At 34.2% G+C, this 27,367-nt stretch overlaps 1 protein-coding gene across 1 annotated transcript in view; it reads left to right on the top strand.

The window, feature by feature from the left end:
- The window catches only part of LOC115874818 (sodium-dependent serotonin transporter), an 88,069-nt gene that overhangs the window by 48,896 nt on the left and 11,806 nt on the right, over positions 1 to 27,367 (top strand). Inside the window, exons 5-7 of the mRNA XM_030890117.1 lie at positions 9,529 to 9,739; positions 10,806 to 10,944; positions 11,042 to 11,405. Coding sequence (XP_030745977.1) covers positions 9,529 to 9,739; positions 10,806 to 10,944; positions 11,042 to 11,405 — 714 coding nt within the window. The remainder of the gene's footprint in view (positions 1 to 9,528; positions 9,740 to 10,805; positions 10,945 to 11,041; positions 11,406 to 27,367) is intronic.

Genomic DNA, 27,367 nt, shown 5'->3' with positions numbered 1-27,367 from the left:
CGAGCAAACCGTGAAAGAGTAACAATGGAAACCTTTTAGTTCGGATTGGAATTGTAATTTGACGTTCATGTTCAATTCATTAGACAGTTTATCTAGTGCTAGATGTGGCTGGTCAGACCTAAGGCGTTCAAATAAATGACTCGCTGGAACAACATTAATATTTATAACTAATCTGTTATGGATGTAGGTAAAAAGATATATTGAAGTGGTCCAGTTTAAGAGGAGCTGTGATAAGGATACTTGGGGAGTTCTAAAGAGGTCATCGTTTTTCTGTTATAGATATCGTAATGTTCTTAGCAATTATCTGGATTAAAGATTTAAAACATTTCTTTTCATTAAACTGTTATATGTCATTATACCAAGAAATTCGTTCAATACGTATATACAGCGTGTCCCAATATTCCGTGTGGACTAGTACGTATTTAATTAAATAAGTTCATTGGACACAATTTACCTCTATACAAAAGTGCTTCGTTTGTCCGCTAGAGAGCATCAAACTTTAAAAAAATAAACACATGTTTTCAGATATTTGGAGAACCGTTATTCCGATTTGAATGACATTTTGGGTGTCTAGGTTTTGCTAAGTGCTTTAATATTTGACATTTTCATAATCAAGAAAAAGAACGGGAAGGGTGAAAACTCAACCCTACATAAATTTTAATATAAATATTTTCCAACTCCATCGACGACAGATTTTTTTTTCATAAAATGGTACCATTAGTATTTACTACATTTTTTGTTTTTTGTAAAAAAAACGTCACATAGCATATGTTTTGAGAAACATTTTTTTGGAGAGTTTATATTTCTAAAGCAGATCTACAAAATATACGGGGAGTTCCAATATTTCGTGGACATAGAACAACTACGTATTTTTTGAATCAAAATAAGTTAATTGTACATTGTACATAATTTACCTTTATACAAAAGTGCTTCGTTTGTCCGTTAGAGGGCACCAATCAAAAATAAACCCGAACGCTAATTAATATAAAATTTATTATTTTTTTTAAACTTTCTATGAAGCTTATAGTCAAATATTATTTGTGATACTAACATAAAATTCCATATTTTCGCCATCTAGATTATTAGAGCATAATAGATTTATGCGCCTCCATAGCTTGATGTAAAAAAAACATTTTTTGGAAGTCAGCTTTGGAAAAGTGCAAAAGTGAAGGGCCATTTTACGAAAAAAAAAAATCGGTCGTCGCGTCAGTTGAGTTGGAAAATATTTATGCTAAAATTTATGTAAGGGTAGGGGTAGTTTTCACTCTTCCTGTACTTCTTTGATTTATGTGAAAATTAAATGCTAAAGCCCTTAGCACAACATAGACACCCAACATCTCATTCAAATCGGAATAACGGTTCCTCAAATATCTGAAAAAATGTGTTTATTCTTTTAAAGTTTGATAGCGGACAAACGAAGCACAATAGAGATAAATTGTGTCCAATTAACTTATTTTTACTCCAAAAATAGGTCATATGTAGTAGTTCCATGTCTACGGAATATTGGGACACCGTGTATAGTTTTAATATAACTTTTTCTTAAAAATATAAAAAAATTTTGTTATTATATTTGTTCTGGAGACTGTAATTTTTTTAATAATACAGCTGTAGCCCAAAGTTGCTTTCTATTGCAAGAAATGCCTCTAATTTGATGATTTATAGTTGTGACAAAGAACTTGTGACACAATGACTTGTGACACTGTGCTGTGACACAATGGACGAATTTCCAAACAAACTAACGAATCGCATCGACGAACCGCATCGTACTCACTATGCGTGTATGAAGGCATGGACGCACCAAATCAACGAATCAGCGCATAGTGGGTATTTAGAATTTAGTTTTGAATTTGTGGCTTAGTTTTCACTAGTTCTTCTTCTTCTTCTTCCTTCTTCATAGTAGGCGAATCGCCTGTTTGGTTTCGTCGTCTCTACCTGTTAGACTAACAAGTTGTCGCTCCATCGTTTTCGTGGACGTCCTAAGCTTCTGCGACCTAGCGGCGGTGATTTGTCGCCTGCAACTCTCACTATCCTTCTATTGTCCATTCTGCTGATATGCTCGTTCCATTCATCCTTTCTGCTGAGTACCCACTCATTTACACCTTGCATGTTCCTCTTATGCTTTCATTTCTCTGCCTGCCCAGAAGCGTCTTTCCAGCTATTCTACGTAGTACTCTCATTTCGGTTGTCTCTAGTAGTTGTTTAGTTTTTGCTGTATCAGTCGAGTTTCTGTAGTGTATGTCATTATTGGTCGTACCGTTGCCTTGTAAATTCTCGCTTTAGTTTCCACCTCAATGTTTTTATTTCGCCATATTGTGTCATTCAGGCATCCTGCTATTCCGGTTGCCTTCGTTGTCCGTTCTCGTACCTCCGCTTCTACATCACCATATCCTGAGATTTCTCTGCCTAGATACTTAAACTTCATCTCTTGCTGGATAACATTGCCCTCGACTTCTAGTTTGCATCTTAGTTGTACTTTTGATGTCGTCATGCATTTAGTTTTCTGGGTCGATATTATCATATTAAGTGATTTGGCAGTGCAGTTAAATCGATGTAATAAGCGCCGTAGATCGTCCTCATTTTCAGCTACCAATACGGCGCCAGCGCGGCGTCGTTGGCATAGCATAGAAAAGTGATTTCCTGGTCGCCCATACTGTACCCCTTCAGTAAACGTACATTTCCTATTATTTCGTCCATAATGATGTTGAAAAGAAGAGGGCTCAGGGAGTCACCTTGTCGGATACCACGGCCTACATTTATTGGTTCGGTCAGGACCCCGTTAATTTTGGCTTGAATTTGGTTCGCTTCGTATATACGTTTTGTATGGTTTTAACGAGGTTGTGTGGGATTTGTCTGTTGTAAAGAAGGTGTACAACGTCTCTTAGCTGCACACGGTCGAACGCTTTTTCTAAATCAATAAAACACATATACGCTGGTTTGTTATATTTGATTGATTTTTCTGTTATCTGTCTTATGACAAAAACCGCGTCTGTACATGATCTGCCCGATCTGAAACCTTGCTGTTCATCTGCTAAGCATGTTAAGTCGTTAATTTTGGTTGTTATCACTTTTGTTGTAAGTTTTAGTGTGGTGCTTAGAAGATTTATGCCTCTATAGTTTGAGGGCAGTTTCTTATCTCCTCTTTTAAACATCAAGATAGTGGTGCTGGTTCGCCATTCATCAGGTATCCTGTGTTGGTAAAGTATTTTTTGAATCAGGGTTAGCTGCTGTATGAGGCATTGGCCGCCATATTTAAGTAATTTGTTTGGGATGTCATCTTGCCCTGGGCTCTTCCTATTCTTTAGTTTTGGAAGGGATGTAATTATATCGGCTGCCTCAATCTGTACGTTTTTAACAAAAACAATTTAATATATACATCATCTTTTTTCTCAAAAGTAATATAAAGCTAAATTAAAAAAAACAATTACTTTAAGAATATTTTTACTTCATTTAGTAGATAAGTCTTTCTAATGAAAAATACTAATATATAAAATGAAATATTAAACTATGAGAACTATTGTCTGAATAATATTCATTTTGCGTGGATTCTTTTTCGAAGGACCTTTTGATTGATGTATCCAAATTACTTAGCAGAAATGTAGTAATAAAATTAAATTATACCGAACTCAATTTCTATACATATAACAAAACAGTGAAAAATGAGGCCCTTTAATATAAAAAATAACACGGCTATAAATAGCAGCAGCTTATTTATAGGGAGTAGCCCTGTATGCTTTTATAATTTGGTAGACAATGATTCAGTAATAATACTTAGTGAATTTCGAACTTGACTTGTGTGTTTTTTTAATATAAAAAAGTATTAGACATGAGATTATATACAGAGTACTAGAGATGGGTAAACATTATTATTATATTGATTTATATTCTTGATTAGGAAGCTGTGCCCGGTGGCGTAGAGGTACAGGTCTCGTCTACCAATCTGAAGGTAGTGGGTTCGAATCCGACCCCCGGCATTTCATCAGCCGACTATTTTTATTAGAATAAAAATAGTTTCGGTACCTAGGTCAACTCAGCCTTAAATGAGTACTTGGCATTCACAATCCTGAGGTAATAATAGGCGGTTGAAGCGTAGTGCTAGCCACATTACCTTCCTTGTATACCGAACGGCTCTAGTATGGCAAGCTGTACCTTGCTACTCCCAAGGCGTTAAACGCTATACACGGGAGCTAATATTATTATAATAGGAAGCTGTGCACACGTTCAATCAAATAATCGGCCGATCGGCTTCATAAGAATAATATATTACTTTTACTTCCGCAACTAAATAATGTGCCGTCCCGAAATTGCATGTGAGCCCCTTAATCAACGACTAGTTTTTGTGAAGGGCTTACTATGAAACCTAGGAAAATATCGAGTACCCTCTATACCCTGGAGTAACTTTTAGTGGTTTATAGGTTACCCTGGATGCTAAAATTGAGAATCAGGATAATTTTTACCAAGCTCTATAAAAAAAAATCTCTCCAACGAATTCCAAAGCAGGTTGTTAGTAGTTTATGAAGCAAACTACGCGTAGTTTTTTGTATTAAATACGTTTTAAAATTTTAAAAACTATCTTCAAAAACTACACAAAAACTACGTTAAAAACTACCTACAAAAATACAGTAAAACATAAACAATTTAGACTTTAAACAAAAATCAAGCAAATTCTTATCATGGAAGTATATGAAGTTATATTATATTTGTATAAGTTAAACAACTTCAGAAAAAAAGGCAATTTTTTTTTTCAACAAAAGTGTATTTTCTACGAAATACAAAGTAACATTGAACACAAAATAAACTATAAATTCTTATGGAGAAATTCTTCATAGACATTCTCCAGGAGAATATATGATTCCCAGAAGGTATGGAGCAAGGTATGGAGACATCGACGTCTTCCAAGCATTTTTAACTACTAAGTATCAAAAATATCACATAATAAGGAACAAATTCACAAAATATAGATTTTTTATTTCTTTAAATTGATCAACAAACAAAGTTTTTAGGTTATGTTTTCACTGTTATTTAAAAAACTACATTAGTTACATAAACTACACATTTACTACTCGGCATTTAAAAAACTACTTGTGACATGTAGTAAATGTAGTTTATTAATTACTACGTGTAGTTTAACAACTCTGGGGAATACCGCCGACACCCTTCGTGAAGCCCTAAAACAATCACTTCCACCGATAACCTCAATCTCGGAAGCTGAACAAGGGTGGACACAATTCAGGGATGCGATTTATAATACTAGCGAAGCAGTACTGGGAAAATTCAATAAAAATAAACAAGCAGACTGGTTTAACGAAAATCAACCGCATATACAGGCTTTATTGGAACAAAAGCATAGAGCACATCACTCAGTCACTGTAAATCCACACAATCTAACGCTGGCGGACAACTTTAAAGCAGCCAACAAAACGCTTCGAAGAAACCTGCTCAATCTAAAGGATAACTGGTGGTCGTAAAAAGCTAATCAGATTCAAGAATACGCCGTGCATCAAGACTATCCTAAGTTCTTTGAGGCTGTAATCCGTCAGTCATCAATCATGAGTCAGTGGGAGGAAGCAGCGCATAATAGAACGCAATGAAGAAGAGTTATAAACACAGTTAACAACGACAACCAAGAAGTAAAGAGGCAACAAAGTAATGAGATTTTTGAATGTCCGGAGTGCGGAAGAGAGATAACATCACCTATCGGGCTTTTCAGTTACAGAAAAGCTCATGAAAGAAAAGGCATTGCGTAACCATCTTCTGTTGCGTGTCAAATATTCGTCAGCGAGTAATAGCAGTAAGTATTGGTTTATAATTCACCATCTTTATGGTTTTGCATTTTTTAGTCTACCAGATGACGGATTAAAATCCAGTAATGTATCCAAAAATTCTCTCATTACTCTAACTAGACTATTGATACTATTTGCTGAACTTTGGCGTTACATAAGCTTTTTCTTTTGAATGAACTAATGGTGAGTGCTGTTTTAAAATAAAGGACTTCCTGATTGCCTAATCAAACGTTGACCGCTCATCAGGCTATCGACTATCGGACTAAATTGAGGTTAAATCCGATGGATATAAAACAATAACGCCACCTCGATGCGTCGGTCCAATTAGATAAATGCCGCTCGCCTACGACGCTAGTTAAACAATGGGCCACTAGAGGGAATTGCTGTTGCTATCTCGCGCACTCTATTTTTTCACAAAATACCGATTGCGGATTGAAAGCGTCCGTTAACAATCCCTCATTCTCTGATCATTGTATCGAGTGCAGTTAATTTAGTGTAGAGCAGTCGTTTACGTGAGGATTTTCAGTTAATAGCTATGAGAAGTGTTTGGACCAGATAATCAAACCTTTTAAATTATTTTATTAGTGAACAATTTGATTTAATTGTCAAACAAAGTGTAACAACTTTTAATAATTGCGACAACTAATCATTTTACCATAAATTGCTGAAAAATATTGTAAATTATGCAAACCCTTGAAGAGGTTATAACCAGTAGCTGTTCCTCAATAAGTGGATATGTGCACGTGTACCTTCAATTTAATTCAATATTTCTTGAGAAAAAAAAACTAATTTAAATATTGTCTCAATAAATATTCTTTCATTAATTCTATTTATTTCAAATTCCAAAACGATTTTTTATGCGAAAATTCTAACAAATTCTAGAATTTATCAGTCGTTGTGATCGCTTCATTTAAATATAATTTAGAAATGACGATTTAAATAAAGCAATACTTCTTATTTCATTTCGATAACTTTTGTTATGGTATTGTATTTTTCAATATTTTTTTTTCATTTTCTTTTCATTTTTTCACAATTTATCATTTTAACATAATTTTTTGTCTGACGTAGGTATTTCTTCATCTTCTTCTTCTTCCTGTGCCTTGTGCTTAGCCGCATGTTGGCGATTGTCTGTACTCTTCATACAATGTGTAGACTGCCGTTTTCGGCTCTTCGAAATATGGTGGAATGTTGTTTTCTTCCTGGGCCTCGCCGTCCCTCTATTTTTCCTTGTAGAATCAGCTTAGGAATGTAATATTTGTCTCCTCTAAGGATATGTCCGAGGTATGAGACTTTCCTTTCTTTAACTATGTTAAGCATTTCTCGTTCATAGCCTGCAGTTCTTAAAACTTCTTCGTTGGTGGCATGTGCAGTCCATGGCACACGTAAGAGTCTCCGGAGAGTCCACATTTCGAAAGCCTCGATGCGGTTCAGGGTTCTAGCCTTGAGAGACTAGGTTTCTGCACCGTACAGTAAGATAGGCCATATGTAGCATTTTACTACCCGTAGTCTAAGTGTTAGCGGGAGACTGCGTGCTAATAGGAAGTTTTTAAGTTTAAAAAATGTTGACTTTGCATAATTCGTTCTAAGTTTAACTTCCTCATCGCAGTCCCATCGTTCATTGATCATGGCACCCAGATATTTAAATCGTGGAACTCGCTCTATAATATTTCCATCCACGGTCAATGCGGTGTTGATTGTAGGCCGGCGTCCTATTACCGTCTGGTCTTGGCAGCGTTGATTTTAAGACCGAAACGATTTCCCATGTCCCCTATCTTATTTATTATTTGCTGGAGATCCTCTAAAGTTGGTGCTAGTATTGCCGTATCATCTGCATATCTTATATTGTTAATTGGAACTCCGTCAATCTTAATTCCTCCACTTTCTCCTTCCAGGGCCATTTGAAATATCTTTTCGACGTATATATTAAAAAGTATTGGTGACAGTATACAGCCCTGGCGGACTCCTTGACACACATTGAAGGTGTCTGTGGATAAATTTTTGTTAACTCTTATCTCCGCGGTTTGGTTCCAATATAGTTCCTGTATGATTCTAATGTCTTTGGCGTCTATTCCTATCTCGAGCAGTCTGTTTAGGAGAATATCGTGTTTAACATTGTCGAAAGCCTTCTGATAATCTATGAAGCACACAAAAACATCTTGGCATTTCTTCATAACTTTTTTAATTTAATAATGTTGATTCCAAAGAGGAGTTATTATCTTCATTAAATATATAGTCATTTATTACTACAACTGTGTTTTCTTGTGTATGATGCCAGGCTTCCAACATTTTAAAATTTAGTAAGTTTAGTTAATTTTCTTACTTAAACTTCCTGCACGCAGTCTCCTGCTAGCACTTAGACTACAGGTAGTAAAATGCTACATATGACTCATTTTACTATAGGGTTCAGAAACGTGGTTTCTTAAGGCTAGAATCCTGAACCGCATCGAGGCTGTCGAAATGCGGTGCACGTGTGCCGTGGACCGCATATGCCACCAACGAAGAAGTTTTAAGAACTGCAGGCTATGAACGAAAAATGCTTAACATAGTTAAAGAAAGAAACGTTTCCTACCTCAGCCATATCCTTAGAGGAGACAAATATTACATTCCTAAACTAATTCTACAAGGAAAAATAGAGGGACGTCGAGGCCCAGGAAGAAAACAACATTCCTGGCTAAGAAACATACGGGATTGGTGTAACATCAGTGACGCAGCCACCATATTTCGAAGAGCCGAAAACGGCACTCTACACATTATTTGGAGAGTACAGACAACCGCCAACGTGCGGTTAAGCACAAGGCACAGGAAGAAGAAGAAGTTAATTTTAGTGAAATATTAACGAACCAACCACTGTTCTAACTGACAAAGAGCTGCCGTTCGCGACGTATAAAATAAAAAAAAATGTTACACACTTATTTTGGCGCCCAACGTGGGATATCATATTTTTAAACAAAACAAATTCTCTCAGTCGTTGTATGGCGAATATACATAATATGCCAATTCTACATGTGTTGTCATCTTTAGTGATATTTATTCTATTGTGTCGCCTGATTTAAGCTAAGTTTATGTTACTGCACATCGGGTTATAGATCTATTATCTGTCAATCTCAGAGATATAGAGGTGTAAAAAATAAGCCTCGATATGTGCGCATCCCAAAATTCTCATATGGCATGGGGGCCGCTATGTTCGCTCTTAGGGGTCTACAGGGAAGATCAATAAGTAATAATAACAGCTAATAACTTCTAATTTGATGAAGTTTAATTTCGTTTTCTTTGTAATATTTTTATTAGAGTTTTTTTAAGATTAGTTTGGCAAGTGTTCTAATTTTTTGTGATTATTTTGATCTTATAGATTAAGATAAACAGCTTGTTTATTCTGATCTGGTATTTTTTGATATTGTAATTGTAAAAATTTACTAATTAGTAGGCAGTTGGTTTATCAATTTTCGTTCGTTTAGCATTTTAATCATGGCTTGTTGAACTCTGAACTGAAAAAATAAAACCGAAAATAAAAATAAAATAAAATAACGAAATAAAATAACAAAAAATACGAAATTTTTGTTTGTTATCTTTCAAACAGAACAGATTATTTAGGTAAACATTAATTATTATTTAATTTTTATTAATTATTATTTATTTTAATTAATTATTATTTAATTATAATTAACTACTATTTCATTTTAATTGATTATTCGAAAATTATTATTATTTAATTACTTATATTATTTTAATAAAACCATATTTAACATAGGAGTGGGTTACGCAGTATGCCTGATCGACATCTACATGGGCATGTATTACAACACCATTATAGGTTGGGCAGTATATTACTTGGTTGCCAGTTTTACCGATGAACTACCATGGACCAAGTGTAACAACAACTGGAATACCATCGATTGTCGTCAAGTAACCTTCCTGTCAAATATGACCAATGCCAGCACACCTGCCAAAGAGTTTTTCGAGTAAGATATACAAAAATACTAAAAAAAAATATTTTAACAAGAATTTTATTAATCATTCAGAAAATTTTAGTATGTAATTTTAATTTAATTTTATTATTAAATTTTTTAAAAACAGTATTGGCTTGGAGATTCCTATAAACAACCGAACTTATACAAATACACGAGCTTAAAGAGCGAGTACACGAAACATTTGTTATAATTTTATTTGACAGCTATTAGTAAGTGTAATTTGTGAAAATTCTAAAAAAAATATTTATATTGAGAAGGTCTAACGTGAATTATAATTTATTATTCAAGCTAATAAAACGTTTTAGATGAGTAAAGCCTAATTTACACGTATCAAGTAGCTAAAGCCAGTTACTAAATTATTTACTAAATTTAGTGACCTGCATGCTGTAAACCACCCGATTTAGTACTTGCGCAAGTGGTCATCTCCACCTCTGTTTTTGAGCAACTAAAGTGCCGACTAATCAGGTGTAGACCAGCCAGTTTAGTCAAGTTCATTAGTAAAGACTACTAGCGTTTATTTCATTTGAATTATTAATAATTAATTTTGTCTCTTGAATAAGTTTGTAGAAAAATACCGTGGGAGACGATGCTTTTGGGATACAAGGGTTTTTATAGTTCAAGCTAAACAAGCTCGGGACTCGGGATACAGCGTATAAGGAAATTGAGGAGATCATGGGTATAGAAGGATTCGGATTTCATGAAATTAAAAACAAAATAAGGGCAATGATGTCAACTTATTGTCAAGAAAAAAGCATTTATGAAATCGGGAGCAGGTTCGAAGGATATTTATGTCCCAAGTGTAAAATCCCGTTTAAATCAACAACTAAACAACAATAAAAATTAAAATGTAGACGCTCACTAAAATGAACGGGCTAAATTTTAGCTACTTGATTTAGTAGTTTGCTTTAGCTACTTGATACGTATGCGGCTTTAAGCCAAATTATATTTCAAACATGTCCTTTAAATCCTTCAATTTAATAGTTGTTAGTAAGAAATTTTACTTCAAATATGTGCACACACAATTTTTTTTATATTTAATTTTTTGTTAATTTAATAGGAGAGAAGTTTTGGAGCAATACAAGTCTGACGGTTTGAACAGAATGGGGCCTATAAAACCAGCTCTGGCACTGTGTGTGTTTGCTGTCTTCGTACTGGTGTATTTTTCATTGTGGAAAGGTGTTAAAAGCACTGGAAAGGTATTACATTTTATTTTGGCCAACTAATTTAAATGTTATTTTCAGTTTTGTGTTATAATTTACCAAGCTTCATAAAACTCTATCTTATCTATTTTAGGCTGTTTGGGTTACTGCACTAGCACCTTACGTAGTCCTAATCATTCTGCTATGCAGAGGAGTGACATTACCAGGAGCAATGAACGGAATCAAGTATTACCTTACTCCAAATTGGACCAAACTCCTCGAAAGTAAAGTGTGGATAGATGCAGCTTCCCAGATCTTCTTTTCATTAGGTCCAGGTTTTGGAACGTTGCTCGCTTTATCCAGTTACAACAAATTCAACAATAACTGCTACAGGGATGCTCTTATTACCAGCAGCATAAATTGTTTGACTAGTTTTTTGGCTGGTTTCGTGATTTTTTCGGTGTTGGGGTATATGGCGCACGTGCAGCATAAGGACATCGATAAGGTTGGATTAGAAGGTAAGGTTTTTTTTTATTTAAATGGCATCTTGTTATATGTAGAGGTGAGAATTCTAGTTCCTTGGGAGGAACTAGTTCCTTAGTTCTAGTTCCTCCAGAGGAATAGTTCCTTGAACCAGGTCTTTAGTTCACAATAGTTCCCGACTAACATTGACATCCCCGTATCCTGCTAATGGGTTTCGTTGTCAGTCAGAACTATTTACAGTATGATCTGTATAGTTTTTATAATGTACGAAATAAAACGAGACGTGTAATTGTGTATGTTAAAAACATATACCTAGGTAAGTTTTATTGCAGATAAAAAAATAAAAAAGAAACTCAAATCAGAGTTTAAAAAACTATATCACGAATCAATTGGAGCAAATATTACGAAAATTTTACAAAAAATTGTATTTTTCCTCACTTTTTGTTTTTTGTTTTTGTCTAAAAAATCAGAATATTCGTTTTATAATATATTTCTTAATTTTAGGGACCTAAAGTGAAACATTCCCATAAAATATTTAAAGAACAAACTAAAAATCAAAAACAGTATCCACGTCAATTTTCTGTGGTAATAACGCCGGCGCCGGCTTTGGCAATTGTCGCGTCGAAAAAACTACCCGTCTTAACAACACGTCTCCTTGGAAATAAAAGCCGTATTTATTTACATATATACAACCTTTATTAAATACTGAGCTTACTTGCAACTAATAATAAACAAAATCCACGAATAAATGATTAATTAAGAAAGAGAATGGAAAAGCGTAAATTATACAAAGCATCAATCGCGCTGTTGGATCCGTACGTAAATTGGTCTTTTATTTAGTTCTTCTAGTTCCGGATCCGATAACCTACGGCTGGCACTCCCCACTCCTGCCTAGCATCGATCGCGCTGGCTGATCCGGTACGTAAACTGGTTTTTTATTTAGTTCCTCTAGGTCCGGATCCGATAACATACGGCTGGTACTCCCCACTCCTGCCTAGCATCGGCTACGCGCTGGCCGATCCGTCGCCTTCGCTTATTATTATATATCGGTCACAGTCTCGATCCCGGAATAGATCCTGAGGAACTAGTTCTTTGAGAAACCAGGAACTAGTTGCTTTCATTCCGGGGTCGGAATAGTTCATTGAACTAGTTCGTTGACGAACCACACACCTCTGTCTTGTTATATGGTCTAAAGTAGCTCTAGTAGGCTTTTAAAATTTAAAGTTCTTTTTGGTTTATATTAATGAATATAAGAGGCGTCATTAGAGATTACATTTTACGTTGTTAGTTATAGCAGGGGTGGTTGAACTGTATTCCGGAAATTTTGTGGATATTCTGCAGATAAAGAAGTAAAAAATTTTACAAAAAAATTGTATTTTTAACTCACCTCTTAAGCTTTTAGTTTCTGTGTCAAAAACTGGGTGGAAGTTTACTTTTTTATTTCGATTTTTCCAAATAATTTCTGGGGACGTCAATATTTGATAAAATTGGTGTCTGGTAGTTTGACATGAGAAATTTGATTTTGATGTCATTGAGACTCCTATTTGTTGAGGGCGCCAGCTACACGTGTTTTAACTGTTTTGAAGAGTAATAACTTTTTGTGCGTACCTGTATAGAACTACTGAGTGAAAAAATATACATTTTCGTAATGTAAAAAATATCCCTTGGTAAAAATCGTTATGAGCAACCCTTCTCGAGATATTTAGATTGGAAATAGTCAATACATGCCATTATTGACAAAAAAAAAATGTTGGGTAGATAGTTATTTGACTGAAATGATAAATTTGGGAAATTTTTATTTTTTTAAATTAATTATAAAATTTTCTTCGGAAAAATGATGATTGATGATGATTTGGCACAAAAACATATAAAATTTATGATTTCAGTATATTAACTATTTAGTCAAAATGTTTATAATTTATGTCAATGATGACAGGTATTGATAATTTCGATTTCAAATATTTCGAGAACTATTACACGTAGCGATTTTTATTAAGAGACCTTTTTTACGTTAAAAACATCGTAAATGCATATTTTTTTACTTAGTAGTTTTATACAAGTACGGACGAAAAGTTATTACTCTCCAGTTAGTCTACCAGTAAAAAATATGTAGGTGGCGCCCTCTACAAGTAGGAGGCATTTTGACATCAAATCCAAATTTCTCATATCAAAAAACTCCCAGACGCCAAATTTCATCTAAATATTGACGTTACTTCAGAAATGATTTAGAAAAAATCGAAATAAAAATGAAACTTCTACACCCTGTATCTCCGAAACTAAGCATTTTAGGACATACATTTATAAGATGTTTTTTATTTCTTTTTATCTGCAGAATATGCTGCCGAAGTTTCCGGAATACAGTTCGGACCACCCTGTATATTTACATACCGTTGTCCGGCAAAGTCAACAAACATTCTTCATGTAGCTTTTGCTTACTAACACCGGCTTTCTTTTACTGAAAAGTGCCTTACTGAAAAAAGACAGAACCGGATATTAAAAAGTGGTCTATAGGACGGGAATTCTCATTTGAGTAGTCGTACAGCCACAAGATAAACATCTAGATATTGAATAAACTTCAATAAACTGTAACTGTACAGGGTGTTCTATTTTCGTATATTTAATGTTTTTTTTTGTTTATGAGTAGAGCTACAAAGATGTGGGTTTTATGTAACTTTGCTACTTTTTTTTATGAAACTAAAGATGCCACAAACATATTTGCCCGAGCCCTCTTAGTTACTGAAATACAGGGCGAATTTGAAAATTTTGCATTTTTCGATTACCCTCGTATCTCGGGTATCCTATAGCTTATAGAAAAGTTGAAAACTGAGTTTCGTAGAGTTTTTCACGCAAAGTCTAGTGACGTAACTAGTTTTTCGCTGAGAGCTGTCGTTTTCGAAATATGACTTAAACTTATGTGCTTTTAAATGAGACTCCCTGTAGGTATATTATCTTTTTAATTTATTTGTTTTATAATGTGCTTTCGAAATTTATACTATAATCTACAGGGTTGTTCACCACATACGACACGGAGTATTGTAGCTAAACGATTAGATTTTTACAAATTGTAAGTTTTGGGTTCGTTAAAGGACTATTAGAGCTACAATTTAAAAATAATTATTAAGATAGAGAGGTCCCAAATAAGTAAAAAATATAATATTTATTTTTTAACAGAACGCCCCAAGGTTATTCATTTTAGATTCTACGGCTGAAATAAAGGCAAATTTGATCAAGGTCTATCACACTTAAACCTTACCGTTTTGAAATATTATCAATTTTGTGAAATTGCAGTAAAAATTTAAGGCTTAATTTGTCAAAGGTTATCAAAGTCCTAATACTAAATATTTACTGAAGATTATTTATTCATCAGATATTGTAATTCCGTTACAATATGGAAATAGATTGAAGTTTTGTGATTACAGTGATATATAATTTATATGGTTGTGTAACAAATTGCTCGCTATTTTATGGCAAATACTGAAGCCCTGCAAACCTTAATCAAGACTTAATCAAAGCGCGTGTGTTTGGAATTTTGGGCGTGGCTTAACACGACACGATCGGGCTTAGCCTTAGGGCAGATTTCTGAAATATAATATATATTTCCTTCGGCCACACACCCGTTTTACCCGACCCCTAAAACGACCCGAAAGTATAGCGTAATAGACTCTTAAGTAAAAAATTTCTGGAAATTTTTCCGAGTTCAGGAATATTTTGATAATTAATACTAAGTCGAAGAGGGATAATTTTCGAAAAATATTATGAGCGAAAAAAAAAGATTTTTTTAAATAAGAAAATATTTTTTATTTTTTTTTTGGCAAATACACCAGAAAAGTGTAGAAAATTTGGCTGAATAAAAAAGTAATGTATATGTTACACAATAAAACAAAGTGTTAATTAATAATTTGTTTCTTTTATTTATCCAGTAAATAAACTAATAAAAACTGTTTATTCGTTGCAGTGGCCTTCCATGGTCCAAACATCTTATAATTATTACATTTTTAGTATAATGCCGTCTCATGGCATTCTAGTGTCTGGACCCATCTGTAATCATCAAATAATTTCTTAAATTGGTCCATATTAATGAATCCTTCGTCCAAATTAAAATTCTCTAACACTAAGCGTGGGTCTAAAAGATTAAACTTTACCAATAAGATACTTAACATATTAATTACAATAAATTTTAGAAACCCCAGTTTTTTTTGATTGCTGTATAAAGAAATAAAAGGAAATGACATTATTATAACGACGCGGTATAACTTTTAATTGCATAGGGTGATCAAAAGGCGGTCGCGTAGGATTTCATATCCCGTCTTCAAGAGCTAGGCGGGCTCCGGGTTATCCGATAGCCGTCCAGCTGGTCATTGTAGTCTAATAATAATAAGGTTAAGTTTCGGGTCAGGTTTTGTTACGATATCGGCGTGTGGTGGCGGTGGGTCTGGGGAAAGGTTCGCTGATATTTCCCTCCTTGGAGGGTCGTGTTTGCTTTAACCTCGAACGTGTGTTTCTTTGGAGTTTCGGGCTCACGATGTCTCTAATAATAGTATGATAATATTTAGGTATAGATAGTTTTGTACTGAACACACAGAGTAGTTATGGACATGGTAATACAGGTGAAAAGGCATGAATTATTTTTCACTAGTGAAACCACAAGAGGTTAAATGTACATTTAACTAGTCCGAAAAAGTAGCAAAATAAGCGTTCGGCATTTAACGTTTTATGTAAAAATGCTGATGTTCCGCAAACCTTAATCAAGACTTAATCAAAGCGCGTGTATTTGGAATTTTGAGCGTGGCTTAAAACGACAGGATCGGGCTAAACCTTTCAGATTTCTGAAATTTAATATATATTTCCTTCGGCCACACACCCGTTTTACCCGACCCATAAGAGCGAAAGTACAGCGTAATAGACTCTTAAGTAAATTATTTCTGGAATTTTTTTCGAGTTCAGGAATATTTTGATAACTAATACCAAGTCGAAAAGGGATCATTTTCTAAAAATATTATGAGCGAAAAAAAAAAGATTTTTTTAAATAAGAAAATATTTAAATTATTTGTATTATAATACACCAGAAAAGCGTAGAAAACATGGTTGACTAGGTAATTTAGTTGCCATGGTAACTAAGTAAAACCTTAACTAAAAACGACAGTTTCAGTGGTTGGCGCCCACTGAAACTGTCGTTTTTAGTTAAGGTATAATATAAGCATAATATAATATCGGGTTACTCTCAAAAGTGGCTCACCCCTATAACTTTTTAATTTTTTCAGATAAAAAAACGAGATTTGGTGTGTTAGTATATGACATAAATTAGGATTGATTGACGTATTCAATTGTTTTCGGTCACTTCCTGTTTCACCGGAAATGACTTGAACTTTTGATTTTTAAATGGCACCCTCCGTATTTTTTTAATTTATTCGATAGAAAATGACACTCTGAATATAATGACATATCATATGTCAACTTTTGACATTTTCGCTTAAAACAAAGTGGGATTTTAAACTTCGATCTAGAGTGCCCTGGGAAAAAGAGTCTTGGGAAAATAGATTTGGTCCTTTAATGTTTTTAGTGTTTTGTCCTGGCCGGTTAAAAGATGCCCAAATCGTATTTTTAATCATATATCAATTTTTTCAAATGGAACGAGGGTAGGTAGTTCATTTAAAACTTATTAAACATTGACTTTAAAATCTGATTTTAAAAAAATGTCAAGAAAAATATAAAATTTTCAACAATTTTTTCTCGCAAAAAACCTCATAGGCGTGTTTCTGGGGCCGAAATATACCTACTACCAGTTAAAATATCTGCACTTATTTCTGTCACAACCAGGCTTCTTCTATGAATATAACTGACTACTGCAAACTGTTGCAGTCTGTTGTGAATGATGGTCAACTCTTAAGTATAAAGTATAATTGAAACCACTAATTTATTCCAGTAATTTCGAGGTTCTGAATGAACCACTACATTGAAATTAGAGGAACAAACATCTACGATAATTGAAACGTATATATGACGTACTGTGACTAGTTTCTGAATGAGGTTTAGGAAGAACACCTCATAATTTAAAAAACACCTTAATTATCGCCTACTTGACCATAAAACATTTTGATCATACGGCACATCATACGGCATATGTTTAATACCTTAAGAGGTCAGATTAATAAGGCATTAAATATCTATATTCCATCCGTATTCTGTTTTTTCATTTCTAATAAAGCTACAATCATTTTGATGTTTACTATCGAACGTGGGGGTTTTATTGAAGAGCCTTTAAATACCTATGTGATACCTATATGTAAATTTACTAATAAATGATATTAATAGATAAAATTATATGGCGTACATACTATAAAATATAGTCATTAAATAGAAATTCATTTCTATATTTTATAGCTTTCTCTTTAAGTATTGAATATTTAGAGTTGCTAAGAAACAATTCAATATTCTTTATATTATTTCTTGGTATCAAATTCAAATAACTATATTTATTGCATACTAGAAGGAATGCAATTAAATAATAAAATTAGAGTTTTATTTTGAATCGCTAATAGATACCTATTTACTTGTAAAATATAGTCTGTCCAGCGATTCAGGGAAAATTTCGACAGACAACATCCAATAGATGACAAAAAATAAAATTTGTCTATAAATTAAAATGATAGACACATCTGCCACTGTCAGTGATCCTCTCGCTGGGTAAACTGTTAACTATGATTAAAGAATACAAGGACTAATAACACCCCAAACCAAATTGTTACCATACCACCAAACAGTGCCGTGGCACATATTTTTCCTAACATAGCTGCTTGAAGAAATATTTATATTTTTGATAAATGTTTTGACTAAGGCTATGGTGTATGCGGTGGTATCATACTAATTAATTACGAATAAAACGTATTAAACTGTTAACAAAAGGTACAAAACTAGTATGGACGTATAGCACATACCAGGTACATATAATATCAGAAAAATAATTATCGAATTCAATAAGAAAACGCTAAAAAGGTGGAGTGGACTGTTTATTTACCTATGGGGAAATGAAACTCCTGGCTCTTTCTTATCGGTGCGGCTTTTACACTTGAAATATGAACAACTAATCACCGTCATAATAAAGTGTATACAAAGTTTACTACACACGAACTATTAAAAACCGGTAAAATTGTCGCTGATGACTCATTTATTACAACCAAAAAAATGGCATCTAACATCACAAATTCTGCTGCAGCCCGTATATGGGCGTTACATGTCCTTGATTCTTTAGTCATTGGTAGTTAATATGTTGTGATATGTTGTGTAAATATGTTGTGATAACAAGTTTCAGCAGGATAACAATACATAAATATTAACCCTTATATTAACATATCACAATAATTATAAAGCGGCCCATACATTATCAAATAAATTGCGCAACACAGGCTAGTGCACAACAAGTTGCTTATGTATGGCCCTGTTTGAAGCGTTGTGTAATTGTTTGATAACTTTCAACAATATTTGAATTCTTTTGTGCCACGGGACTGTTTGCGCAACACGTTAGTGTGTATGTATGTCTTGCGCTTCGTTGTGCCAGTTGAGCAATGTTTTAGTTGCCAGCTGTTTTTTTTTGGCGGGACGTCGCGCGTCTCTTGTCTCTCGAACAATGCACAACTTTAAATAAAAAGTTTGATCAAAATTTTGTCAAGTGTATGGGTGATGCAGTTAGTTGTGCAACGCAACGTTGGGCATCGCTTTGTTGCGCAATTTGTTTAATAATGTATGGGCCGCTTTAGTCAGCTTATACTTTGAATAAAAAAAATAAGGAGGGACATTATAAAAAAATAATCTTGACCGCGATGAATTGTTAATATGGCTGATTTAGTAGTTAAACAAATTTATATAAAGAACCATATATTCTAAAACAAAACAACGTCGAAGATGGTTGGGGAAAGACGATTATTTTGACGAGGTCAATCTCTAGACATCATTTACTAAAAAATGATATAAAGCTTGCCAAAAGTTAACACTAATTAAAGAAAGATCAAAAAAGGATAGAATGTTTCCAGGCAGAAAAATTTAATTATTATTAATTAATTTAAAAATTATTTTTATATATTCAATATAAAAATAAATTAAAACCACAGATAACACATAATGTGTTATCTGTGTTAAAACCTTCTTTAGACCAATTGGCAGTAAGTCCCATTTGGCCTGACCTCGCCAAAATCGTCATCGTTTGTTATTCCCCAGCCGTATGTTATTTTTATATTCTCTATGCCTTCACTATTTGATGCACTTATCATGCGGTAAATCTACCGTTATGATAAATGGGCTCAACCAGAACAATACGGAAGTACTGATATGCATCTCCCCATGTATTGTTGGTTCAATAAATTTACTTAGAATTTGGACTTGTGACGCAAATCAATATCAACAATGACAATGATGATTTGTGGTAAATATATTCCAAAAATATAGAAGTACAGCAATTAGTAAGCCACATATTGGCCAAGATTACAATCAGTTGCAAATAAAAAAATTTGTGTTTGCACTATGTGCGCATACTTGAAGTGAAACTTCTTACTAATGCTATATTAAATTGAAGGATATATATTTTTTATAAATACTTTTTGTAAACTTAGAAAAATAAGGTTAATATAAAACCGTATATACTATTCTAGCTTTATAATTTTATGTTTTTTTTTAATTTTTATTAAAAAACGATAATTCTATCACCAGGCCGAATAGCCCTGGCAGCAGTGTTAATTGTGAAAAATAAGGTTCCAACAGTGCAGTTTGAACTTTTGATGCAAAATCCGGCAATACCGCATAGAAGAAATGTATCAACTCAACTTTTATCTCTTTTTAATACATTTGATTCTCCATTAAGCTGCATACATCACTGTCTTAAACGTTAAAATCCAGGCCACACTTCTTAAATGACCAAATCGGTATAAACTAAACATTAACTGGAGTTTAGTAAATATATTTAAATTATTGTGCATAGCCACTACCAAAATAACGACTATAATATATATACCGTTATTTCTAGTCGCAACAATACGGAATTTCAGATACGTATCGTCCCGCAACTTCCATATATTCCCTCCAGGTCCGTGGCATACGTACGTGCCTATTCCTCGGCTCCCCCTAGAACGTTATCGACGTTGCCAAATAAGGCCGCTAATTCCTATTTCATCTGTATCCGCGCGACGCATATTAAATGTTTGCTTTTTAAATTTCGCGCCCCTTAGATAAGAGCGCATTAATTTAGTCGGCACGTGACCTAATCTAAACGGCTTCTAAAACAGCACTGGTAGAAGTGGAAGGCCTTCGATTCGAAAATATGTATGCTGTTTTGTTTTGTTTGTTTTGGCTCGTTTGTGGAGATTTACCTGTATCGAATTAACTAAAAGTTATTAAGTTGGTTTCCACGTGGAAAGCAGAACGGTTCTGGTCCAGTTAGTCGAGTGTTCGCTCCTTTTCTAGCTAGATTGTTTGCATTTTTTTTCATTGCTTTCTATCCCTTGGTAGGCTGGCAGTTGATCGCTTTTAATGCTGCTTGACTATCGGATAAAATGGGTATTTCTAGTTTCTGATAGTTCCTATCTAAGATAAGTTGTACGAATCTTTCGGTGACGTAGATTTCTGCCTCAAGGATGTTTGGGTAGGTGCCCATTGGTTCGGAGTACATATTTAGTTTTAGGCCCAATACTCTTATCTATGTTCCTGCTTTGGTTTTGGAAGAATAAGTATACCACGTGATGGTATGGTCTTTTACCTGCTGGGCAAAGGTTTCTCTCTTCCAATTCTTTTTATTGCTCAATACTACGGTGAGGTGTTTCTCAAAGTTGTTCATTCTTGGTATGTCATCCACATACCACATGTTCTTTGTGGTATGTGGATGGGTTCTTGTTCATTCATGTTCATACCACTTGATTCCTGAGCTGACAATTATACCAGTATTATACCCCAACTGCTTCATATGTGGGTCTTACTATTATGGTATACATACAGCAAAAAATGTTAGGTGCTCAGCTACATGAGAGTCTTTGTGGCTTTGTTGGTAATGTTCTTAATATGCCTGTTCCATAGAAGTTTATCGTCCACAGGGTTATTCCTATATATTTGTCATTCTGTGATGGGCAGTATTTTTTTCCACCTAGTTGGATTCTTTTCAACTTTTTAAGACTTTGCCTCTTGGTGATTGGTACTATCGCGGTTTTGTCAAAGTTGATGGTCAGCCCGACAATCCTTTGAATATGATGGTAGACCACCCTATATATAATATTGTATTATGATGGTATAGACCACCCTGTATCTAATATTAATTGTTGCATACCCAGCAGAATCTATGACCCAGTTATCGGCCAATGCCTGTAATTAACATTATTAATAAAGATACTTTTGTCATGAACTAAAGTGTTTGAGTCCTTCTCAATCAAGACATTATAAAAGTATTACACCTTCACCATCTCACTGATACGGAGCCCTCTTTGGATAATATCACACAGGGTGTCTTCATGTTTCCCCCGAGCGATCATGACTATGTCGTCTGCATATCCTATGCAGTGTATTCTTGATAAGAGTTAATTTGTCTAGTAATACAGGCACTACCTAGAGTACCTAGCTCTATAGTAAGGGGAAGGGGAGAAGTGAATTTTCAGTTCTTGCTTTGTTCTAACAACTAGGGTTTTGGCACCCATCTGAGCCTCAGCTGTTAGTGTTGTCAGCATTTTCCAAAATCAGCGAATTCTAGTTATGTTCACCCCTCTTGTTCCTAGAGATCGCCTGACTGTCTGAATATTTGGGACCTAAATTTATGAAAAAAATGTAAATATTTGCATTACAACTATACAGGGTACCAAAAAATTGTATATCTAACTTTGGTGGGTGATTCTACAGATAAAAATAAAACAAGTAGTTACAAAAGTATGAACAAAAAAAAAACAACAAAAGTATGAACATATACCCCAAAATGCTTCCCGAAGAAGTTACAGCCCTCGAAAGGTTAAATAAAAATAATATATATATTTGGTTTATATTTTAGAAAATTGATAAACCGTTTTTCCTGAAATTTGGTACTCTTACGCACATTTTAATGCCAAAGCGAATGGCAATTGTGAAAAATTCCGTAACAGCCCTGAAAGGTTACCTTCCATACGGCAGTGAATACTACTGGTGGTACTTCTTTTATCCTTATAGATACAGTAATCTCAACAAATGATATAAAAAGCTAGAACTTTTTTACGTAAAACAGGTGCTCTTCGTTTAGTTCGAAAAGGTGAACGGGTTTCAAGATATTTGCGTTTAAAGATTACGATGTATAGATGTTAGTATTAATGAAATGATAAAATGTAAAGAAATTTTAAATAAATAAATTAATGTCCTGATTTCGCTAATGCTAAAATCGATGCATCGGAACCTTTAAAGATAAATATTTTGAAAACCGTTCACTGTTTCGAACTAAACGTAGAGCACCTTTTTACATAAAAAAGTTTTAGCTTTAATTTTCATTTATTGAAATTATTGTATCTATAAGGAAAGAATTGGCGCTGGGAGGCACGTATAGCCGCCCATACTAAAATATGTTAATTTGTTAAAATAAGTTTTTTTTAACTTGTTAAAAAGTTGATAGACAGTTCTTTTAGTTTCAAAGTAAAGGAATTTTTCCAATTTTTTTTTATCTCAAAAACTGCGACTTCGACTGATTTTAATGTTATTACAAACTTTGTTGCAAATATTATTCCTAATCTTAAATTGAAAACCGCTAGCTACTGTAATTTTGGAGTTACGATTTTTAAAAATTTTTATATTATATATATAAAAATATACAGGGTGTCCTAGGCTGAGCGTGCATTACAAGTTTCTAGAGAACTACAACATCTAGCTCGGATATTTTTTGTACATCATAGTTTCACAACGAGATCTATCGATTAAAAATATTTCCAATATGGAGGCACTTCCGGAAATACCGGAAGTTCACAGTAACTTTCTTATATTAAATGGGTTCCCCCATTTTTTATTACATACTTAAATTCTCTGTAAAATTTTATGATTTTTGATATTAAACACTCCATATCTAACATTCACCGTTTTTGAGAAAAAAAATATTGAAACTTTTTGAACGAAAAAAACTACCTGTCAAAAATATGTGTATAGCCTAAACGTCAAATTTAATAATTACAGCCACTGTGCCATAAAGAGAAAACATGTGGCTATCTATTTCAAAAATTAAACTGTTCGAATGTCATATAATAATGGCCGCAGCTGTCATAGAATTGAGCGATTAAAAAATTATCATAAATCATTTTTTTTTCGAAAACGATTAAGGTTAGGTATAGAGTGTTTAACATCAATATTCGTAGAATTTTACAGAGAATATAAGTATATAATAAAAAATGGGGGCACCCATTTAAAATAAGAAAGTTGCTGTCAACTTACGGTATTTCCGGAAGTGCCGCCATATTGAAAATATTTTTAATCGATAGATATCGTTGTAAAACAGTGATGTGCAAAAAATCTCCGATCTAGATATTGTGGTTCTCTAGAAACTTCTAATGCACGCTCAGCCTGGGACATCCTGTATATTATTTATATTATATATATAAAAAGTTATGTAGAATCAGCATTTTAGAGCGCAATTTTAAACCCAAAAGCCTAATATTTAACCCAATTTATAGACTTTAGGGGAGCCTTGGCCGCATGGGCCCCCCCTCTGTATTCGCCACTGGTTAGATACACAATTTTTTTGACACCCTGTATAAACAAGAGGAGCATATAATAGTTGGTATGTACGGAGCGATCAACAGCGATCAACAAATTAAGTATGATTAATTTTTGGTTTGTTCTGACGCCTAATGATAGAGCAGCAAAAAATCAAATTTCTTCAATTTATTGCCAGCAAAACGAAACAAAATTCGAATTGCCAAATATTTCAATCATTGCTGGTCGCTCCGTACAAACCAGCTATTAGATGCTCCCTCTTTAGTTCTAATATCCAAATATAACATTATTTCCTTCAATTTAAATCCTAAATATTCAGTTAGATACGCAAAAAATATTATAAGGCATCATTTTACCCTACCAATTCACCAAAACCCGATATCACTCCCCTTCGAACAGCAGCACCCTCCACATACCAACCCATCAATTATTCGAACAAGGGGCCGTAAGCGAAACAAATCCGTTTATCCAATCCCCTTCCGTTGTCTATCTTTAATTTTTGTCCCCGTTCTTTAAGATAAAGACTGGTATTTCTTCGATGCGCACGTGCTCGATCGCCACAGAAAGTACTTTGACTTTGTGTGCTGTCGAACTGGATTGCGTCGTCTGGAATTGTTTGACAGATCCGGAATTGGGTAGAAAGATTTATCGTGTATGGTTCTTTACAAACAATGTTGTAGAATTTTCACGATTTTAAGTATGTTCTAATAATAGACAAACTACATAAAGTGCATTAATTTTAAATATCTGTCAGTAGTTAGTTTAGTATCGAGTAAACAGTTTTATCAACAATACATTTGAGGTTGGACCCTTAGGCGTTAAACAGCGACAATAAAGGCGGGATGGCACGGCCAAAATTACTTGAATCAAGTACACTTGGATGCTGCCATATAACTGTACTTATAATAATGCTTCACGCGTCTCACTTGTACGCTGCTTGTATAGTGTCGACTGTTTTATCAAAATCGAGTTGGAAGGCTTTTTACAAACTAAGTAGGCTGGTTTCCAACTTACTTGGATACCACGAAGCCGTCCAATTCGACTTTGATAAAACAATGTATTAACTAGAGATGAGTAAACTGCAAAATCGCAATTGAAATTACGATTGCGATTTTTTAATCGCTGCGATTGTAACCTGCGATTGCGATTTTAATATTTAAAGATTGTAGTTAGCATTGCATTCAGCGTGTCATTTTCTATCAAATAAAGCAAAAAAAATACCGAGGGTGCCATTTAAAAATCAAAAGTTGTAGTCGTTTCCGGTAAAACAGGTTGCGATTGCGATTTTAAAATCGCTGCGATTGAATCGCTGTTTGCGATTTGTTGCTCATCTCTAGTATTAAGTATACTTAACACAATAATTAAAGTTGTTTTTATTTGTTTGATTGTGGGTAAAAATAAAACTCGGGATTTTTATTTAGTGCTTGGTTGACGTTTCAACAAATATACTGTATTCTTCAGGACTACACTTATTTAAAATACAAACAATTTTGTATGCAGAATTTTGCCATCAGCTGGGTCAATATTAACGAAAGGTCAATTTTTCAAAACAAATTAATCTTTTCTGTAGTTTCTGAACTTTTATATATTGAAAAAATTTGGTTCTGAGAGAGTGAAAAAGAAAAGAACGATAATGTCGAGGGGTGTCTCACTCGGGTAAAAAATGTACACTTACTGCCAAAATAATCTTCCACTGTCAAGCGACTGCCAATGACTAGGAATCATCTACTAGGAAGAAGATTGCCTATGACTGCCATGTAATTATTATAGGCGACTGCCATAAGACTGCCAATGACTGCCACCGACTGCCAAGAAAATGTACATGTAATTCCAATAGTGAGACACCCCTCGGATAATGTATTGCTTATATGAAAATATAATTAAGAAATCTGACGAAGGGTTTTAAATAATTGTATATATTTGTTGAAACGTCGGCCAAGCACTAAATAAAAAACCTGAGTATTATTTTGACCCACAAATAAAAACGATTTTCATAATAACATATCTATATTATATGGCAGCATCCAGTTGACTTGTTACTTTGACCGTGTCAATCAAACTTAAGAAGATAAAACACTGTTTGGCGCAATACCAAAATACTTTATTTTTAAACAGGACCCCCTATTTGCTAACCATGTTTTTCTGATAACAGATGATCCTTCGAGAAGTGGGCACCTATCTCCTATGAGGGTATGCACCAAATACGTTTAAATAAAATTCTTGAGGATCTGTCCCAAGTTTCTATAAAGTCATACCTTACTAACCTCTACACACACTTGAGCCATACATTTATATTAAATTTATACTTTATATATTTTTTGGCGCATTACATTATTTCCTTTATTTTCTATTCCTTTTCTAGATTTAATTCTTACCTAAAATTACCGCCGCCACTGCAAGCAAGTTGTTTCACAAATCCATAATAAAATGAACTGATCAAATTGAGACAGTGTGTGGAGGCTGCTTGCTCGTGTTTTCAACCTGCGCGGTTTTAAGTGTACGGTTAAAACGGAGCAAAATGACCTGAGACGGAAGAGAACTACTTCCGTGTTAACTGACATGCAAAACCTAAGGTAATACGGTTTGTGCAGACAGGGCTTTACCTAATTTCTTTCTTTCTTTCGAAGAACCATATTTTTTATATTGATTGTTGAAAAAATCCCATCGTCATATTAGACTAAACTTTCTCTCATATTTTATGCTTGTCTTTTTTTACCTACACTAAATCTAAAACAGAAACATCCATCCGGTATAACACGTGATGAATCGAAACAAAAGTCGATAGCTTCCAAGTGCGTACACCTCGAAGACCTGGAGCTCTTTCAGGAGGGACACACGTGCTCCGCGCCGCGCGGACGCAGCTGCTCCCTGTTCCCTTTTTTTTTCTTTTGCGTTCTTTTTATTTCGGGCACGAGCACGTCAAAACAGGATCCTCCAGTCTCAACCCCTTCCGAGGGGTCCCTCAATGAAAGACGATTGTTGGCAACTGGCTGGACTTAGACCATGTAAGTAACGTGGATGCCTATACACAACCATTTTTAGGTTTTAGCTTCATATCAAATGGGAGATATGCGTCCTCTCCGCGATTTACTATCTAATATATCTTATTTTCTGATATTTAACATATTTCAATTTTCAGAAATGCATATAACCATAGGTACTCGGTACTTGTGAAAACTTATGACTTAGAGGTGGGAATTCTTCTAACTAGTTCGTTAGTTCAGGTTCCTCCGGAGGAATAGTTCCTTGTTCCTTAAACTAGGTCTTTAGTTCATAATAGTTCCCGACTAACATTGATATTCCCGTTGCT

The sequence above is a fragment of the Sitophilus oryzae genome, unplaced genomic scaffold (assembly GCF_002938485.1).
Source record: "Sitophilus oryzae breed Bouriz unplaced genomic scaffold, Soryzae_2.0 scaffold_1297_pilon_pilon, whole genome shotgun sequence".
Classification (NCBI taxonomy): domain Eukaryota; kingdom Metazoa; phylum Arthropoda; class Insecta; order Coleoptera; family Curculionidae; genus Sitophilus; species Sitophilus oryzae.
Note: the sequence above shows the minus strand (reverse complement) of the source record. Positions and strands in the feature narration are given on the sequence as shown.